The sequence below is a fragment of the Trichechus manatus genome, unplaced genomic scaffold, assembly GCF_000243295.1.
Source record: "Trichechus manatus latirostris isolate Lorelei unplaced genomic scaffold, TriManLat1.0 scaffold00080, whole genome shotgun sequence".
Lineage (NCBI taxonomy): Eukaryota > Metazoa > Chordata > Mammalia > Sirenia > Trichechidae > Trichechus > Trichechus manatus.
The window spans coordinates 9,619,641-9,625,711 of NW_004444016.1; the positions used below are offsets into that span (position 1 = coordinate 9,619,641).

The 6,071-nt window shown below is 49.1% G+C and overlaps 1 protein-coding gene across 1 annotated transcript; it reads right to left on the reverse strand.

Moving 5' to 3' along the window:
• Positions 1–4,810: 4,810 nt before the first annotated feature.
• On the reverse strand, positions 4,811–5,769 carry SPRY4 (sprouty RTK signaling antagonist 4). Its single transcript, XM_004381131.3, has one exon. It carries the CDS (start codon positions 5,705–5,707, stop codon positions 4,811–4,813), a length of 897 nt encoding a protein of 298 aa, XP_004381188.1. The 5' UTR covers positions 5,708–5,769.
• Between the last annotated feature and the right edge of the window lie 302 nt (positions 5,770–6,071).

Genomic DNA, 6,071 nt, shown 5'->3' on the forward strand with positions numbered 1-6,071 from the left:
GCTGATCAGATTATAAGGAAAATCATCTCCAAGAGCCAGTTACTCACCTTGGCAGCAAAGGAAGGCTTCGGAGCACTAATTAACCCTTCTGCATTGTGCAGGGATGGGACAGGCCACGTGACCTGATGATCTTTATTCTAAAAGTTCTGGAGCAGACAAGACTACACTGAGGGAAAAATACCCTTCGCCCCTTCTTGGGCAGTGACCAGGGGATCCTTCGAATGTGTTTGGATGTCTTTAAGAGGAAACTGAGGCTTTGACAAAGGATCAGAAAAGGTCAGAAAAACCAAGAAGTGGGCCCAGGGCTACCCCACATCATCTCCCTCCCTCCCTTACTGGTCTCCCTTCTACTCATTGGTGTAGACAGAAAAACAATGTAATTCGTTTGATTTCTTTTCTTTCCTAAAAGAACAAGAGACATATGTCTTTAAGTGTTCAAAATAAAGTCACCTTCAACTGAAGGTAACGGAAAAGTTTTCACAGCTAATATAAACCAAGTGGCTGGGTCTCTGTAAGAGTATATTGGGGGTATCGGGAAAGCAGATGGAGGGTGCATGAGAAGGGCAAAGAAAGTCAAAGTTACTTGTTTTGTGCAACACCCACCAGTCAGGTGGAAAAGAAGGGAATTGCCAAGGGCTTTTGTTTGCCTCCTCCTTGAAGCATATAGTGCATGTGGACAAAAAATCTGTTTGGGGGCTTCAGGACATAAATGGAAAGGAGCTGCAGAATTCTGGCAAACTCAGTAAATCAGATTACCTTTTCTCTCCTCCCCCAATTCCCAGTTTTAGAGCTTCGTCATCCATCTGTATTACAAATACACCAATACACCCCAGCCTAGGGAACAGCTTGCAGGGGAGGAGGATTTAGCAGCACCCGGCAGTATTCAGCTTCCCAGTAAAGTGAAGCTTTCCTCCCGCGGTCCTAAAGTCATCCTAGGATAAGGGACTGCACCCCAGCCCAGGAAGCCCGTCTGTCCCTGCCCCTTTGTCCTCCACCAGAGCTTGAGAAGAAGTCAGAATGAAGACTAAAATAATGGTTTTGGGGTTTTTCTTTAGTGTATTTTCATTTGGTGTGGTGGTTGGGTGTTCTCTGGCAAACTCGAGGCCTTGCTAGGTGAGGACATCGGTGGTGTGAACACACACAAAGACACAACAAACAGCCGTCCTGTGTATATTTAACAATATATATTTATATATATTTTCTAGGTCAGTACATTCAGTTTTTAACTTGTTTTTTTCTTCACAAACAGAAGAACTCTTACAATAATAGTAGACTTTCTAAAATAAATACTATTAAAATAGAGCTTCAAAATAAATATTCTATACAAAGGAAACCTTCTGTGGTAACTTTTGTTGTGGGGTGAGAAGGGGCTACAGTGAAGGGGGAAAATAAAGTAGGAATGTGCTGGGTGGGTGGGGGCCTTGAAAAGCTTTTCTGTTTGTAACACGAAACCAAACTGTGAGGCAGTAAGAAAAAGCAAGATAAGACACTGCACGCATTTACCCACAGCAAAAAACGGCAACACAAGATTTGTCATCGACTGTCACAGTAAGCAGGGGTGTGGAAATGCTTACCAAAGGCAGGAAGCAAAAGGCCGGTGCAGCTTGCAGGATGCCCTAGTGGACTGTACAGTGCTAGGTTGTGCTGCCTACACCCATCAGACATCTATGGGGCAGCATGGGAGGAGAACACGAAGCTTCTAGTAGAGAGTTATCTGGATTCTGGTCTAGACCAATACTTTCCACATTGTGCAACCTTGGACAAGTCACTGTCTACCTGGGCCTCACTTGAGGGTCCAATGGGGACTGATGAGACTCTGTAGCGCTGTGAGAACCAGATGCATTCGGTGAAGGTCCTCCATCTCTGCTGGCTGGGAAGCGGCCCATGTGAGCAGCAGAGATTGGTCTTCACCCTCCTCCAGCCACATACTGAGAAGACTTGGTTGCACCCCGACATTTATCTGGAAGGGCTTTTCTACCCTAACACCCAGGGTGGGCAGCTAAGGGCCACAGAAGCATCCTGGACACGAGCCTGTGGACCCCACATCCAGCTCCCAGCGGAACCACTACACACACCAAGTTGAAAGTGGGAACCAGGTGGCACTTTTCAAAAAAGGTCAAGACAAGGCATAATCCACCCAATCAAGCTGTTGGTGACAGGAACCAAAACCAGCCAGAAGCAGCCACAGAAATGTGCCCTATTTCTGAGTGCTTGGTCCGTTGGTGGCCCTTGACTGGCCCGGAGGTCCATGGGCAAGCCAGTTTTTCCTTTCATTTTGACCAAGAGCCGAAAAAAACACGCTGAGGGGACTGCTACACAACAGAGCTGGGAAAACCAGTCTTCACTTCTTCCCTTTACCACTGAACACATGGGACACTGAGGTGGACTGCTAGGGAGAGTTCTGCAGACATCCATCTAGCGGGTTAAACACAAACCAAAAAGAACAAGCCATAAACGGGGTGGGGGTGGGGGGGACAAAAATAGAAAAAAAGCAAACCAAAACCCATAAAAATTCGTGTTTACAACTATGTACACAAAAATTAGGAGGCCCTTTGCTAGGAAACAGGGTCTATGCAGGTAGAGGTTTGTGTAGGGTGTGTGTGTGCATACACAGCTTATGTAGATCAATGCTCCACAGAATGGGCGTATAGACCACCAAGATTACCAAAGTGCAATTTGCCATTGGGTCTAGTTTCCCATGGGGGGATTTGAGTGAGGTTCCCTGGGAAAGTTTGGGGGCCTCGCTGAGAGAGCACACGCGCGCTAATCATGTTTAAGTTAATCTCTGCACACCTATTCTGAGGACATCTCCAGTCCCTTCAGTACACATCTGATACATTCAGTTAGTATGATAAGTGGTTGGCTGAATGTGTTTTTCTCTCTACCATCCTCTCTGGTTTGTGCAAGAACATCTATCCATCCATTCGTCCATCATGACTATGGCAAGGGTAGCTATATGAATCAGTCTTAGAAAATACAGATGCAATTTTTCATATTTGCCTTTTACAAGCTAGCAAATGTTACATAAATAAAGCCCAAAATAATAAGACCCTCCCTCCCTTCCTCCAATCAATAAATACCTATGGTTACAATTAACTTATTCTAAATAAGATGTTACTACTACTCTTCAAGAAGGAAAAAAAGTTCTTGAGAAGCATTGGGTGCATGCCGATTACAGCCACCTACCTCCTTGCCGCCTTCCTGGAGGCAGTTGTTTCCCTACAGAACAAACTTTAAATGCTACAAATGCCCTGCCTAATATGCTTCCCATTTCACCTGGGGTAGCTCTTCTGACCCAGGCCATTTTCTCTTATTAGAGGGGAGAACAAAATATCACACAAAACAAAAACCCCGCACAACAGCTGGGGAAGAAGGACCAGACACACGACAGCTTTTGCATGCAACAAGTACCTACCCACTGGACGTGCTGCACATTCTGAGTCCTTTAGCACCTTGAGAGAAAGGGTTGCTATGTCTTTGGGGACTGCCAGGGGGTGATGTGCCCATGCACAGAAGCAGGGCTCAACCCCGGAAGCACCCGGAGAATCTTTTCCCCATTCGCACTCTTCTGACTCCCCAACTGGGGCTTCCTAACACTAAAATAGACTCTTTTGTCATCATCTCTCTATTTACATTAAAGATATGGACACATCAGTATACACAAAAGGCTATGAGAGCAAGCAGCAGAATCAGAAGAGAAGAAACCCAAACCCAGCTTGGCTTGACTGTCATTCTGCCAATGGGAGGTGCTGCCTCTCTTCCTTGCTGTTAAAATCCTCTTCTTGGTGGGGAGGGAAAATGATGTTCCTTGAGGTTGCTTGTCCCCCAGATTTTGAAATCAGCCCTTCCTGGGGGAGGCCCAAAAGGAAGCAAGTGTTTTCTATTATTATTTTTTAAAACACTGTTAGCATCTGGTTTAATTATTCTATAAAAACTAACGACTGGATCCAGGGACCACAGCCTCAGACTCATTGGCAAAATGATATTTGGTCTCGCATTTGCCGCCCTGGCCTTCTCTACCCACAAAGTTTCTGGAAAGATCTGGGGCAGAGAGAACTCAGGACACGTAGTGGGCAGGTGAGTCTGTGACTCGGTAAGCACTGAAGGACGGTATTAGGAGTGGAACACCCTCAAGAGTTAGTGATGAAGCTGGAGGGAGAAGTGCACTGTGGAGTGGCTCCTAAATCCATCCTGTGGCTCTGGGGAGGCAGAGGGAAGAGCTAGGCGTGGACTCACCGCCTTCCTCCATGGGCTCCCAAGTACGTATATACATCAGTGACCGCTACAGTGAGCTACACCTTCCCCAAGATGTCAGGGGCAAAGTGGGGTGGGGTGAGGAGGAGGGTAAGGGATAGAAGTCAAGGCTCCAAAGATCTTCTTCGAAGGTACCTTGGCCACTTGGTTTGAGATTCCTCCTCAGCAGCCAGCAACTATGGAGCCAAAGAGAATGGAAAAAAGGGAAGGAGGACTGGGAAGGCATTCAAGCAGCTGCAACTTCCGGGTAAGTGTCCACATCTGTGTTCTGTCTTCTGAAAAAGAAAAAATCCCCCCAAACCACACCCCACCCCTGCCACTGTCTTTTTGACACAAAGTTTCAGGACCCTGAAAAAAACCCAAAGTGCTTCTGTATCTTTTTGGGGTGGAAGGGTTGGTAATGGTGGTCTCTTTCTTCTGAAGCTGAGGGTGGGGGTGGGGAAGAGAAAGGGCGGCCTCAGGAGGCTAAAGCCTCTGGCCTCACTGCGGTCTTCTCAGGTATCAGAAGGGAACCAAGTTACCATGGGGAGGGAGTGCTGGGGCTTCGACCCAAGCATCAGAAAGGCTTATCGGGTCTGCTAGCCTTGGCGTCCCCAGCGGCTGCCTTGCAGATGACGCTGTTCGTGTGCTTGCAGCGGCAGCCTGGGCGGCGCAGACGGTCGTAGCCGCGCTGGGCCAGCTTCACGCAGCCCGTGGCGGGCAGGTAGCAGAGCAGGCAGGGCAGCACCAGGGAGAGGGCGCCCATGAAGGACCAGCGGGCGCAGCAGTTTGAGTGGGAGCAGGAGCAGGGGTGGTCGGCACAAGAGCCCTCATCGTCCTCGTTGGTGCAGTGGTAGAAGATGCCCTGCACCAGGCACATGCAAGTGCCGTAGTTGACCAGGGTCTGGGCTGAGCACAGGCACTCCTGGTTACAGACCCAGCAGGAGGGCAACGTCTGGGGGGACGCACACTCCTTGCACTTACACTTTCCGCAGGCTTCACACAGCAAGAAGTGCTTGTCCAGCTCAGGTGGGGCCATGGTGCCCTTGAGGTCCAACGGCTTGCAGTGGACCGCCTTGGGCTGGACGCGCACAGCTCGCGGCGATGCCTGGTCAGCCAGGGGCGGTGGTGCCATGTGGTCTAAGAGACGCTGGTCGGAGGACGTGCTGCTGCTGCTGCTCACGGAGCTAGGGCGCCCGCTGAAGGAAATCCAGTGGTGGGTGACATCCTGGTCACATCGAGGGGGTGTTGGGGCTGGCTCTGGGGCCCCACCCCGGGTTCGCTTGGGGCCACCAGGGGGCGCCAGGCCAGGGTTGTCTATGTAGTCGTTCTCCACATGGCTAGTCTTCATCTGGTCGATGGGCAGGATGGTAAGTGGGTGCTGCAGCCGGCCATGGGACGTTCGGCTGTCGAGGGGCTGGACCATGACTGAGCTAGGAGTCATGGGGACGCTCTGTGGGATTGGGGGCTCCATGGTCCTGGAGTTCCTGGACTGCTTGAGAAACAGGCTTCTAGGGGCCCTGCGGGGTAGGGAAAAAGAAGAGAATGGATTCCAGCTATTAGTATGTTGCCTGTCAACACCTCCCCATCAGCTCCTTGGGAGCCCTACTGAAATGCAAACAGATTTCCCTCAGTGGACTCTCAAGCATCTCCCAGGACTTAGATGATTAACAACGATAAAACCGTAAGTGGTAGAAATAATACTTATTAAGCACTTAATATACAGCACCATATATAGAGTCACAATAACCCTAAGAAATAGCTACAATTATCCCCCTTTTCTAGTTAAGAAAAACTATTGTTCAAAAATAACTTGCCTAAAGTCACACAGACTAAAA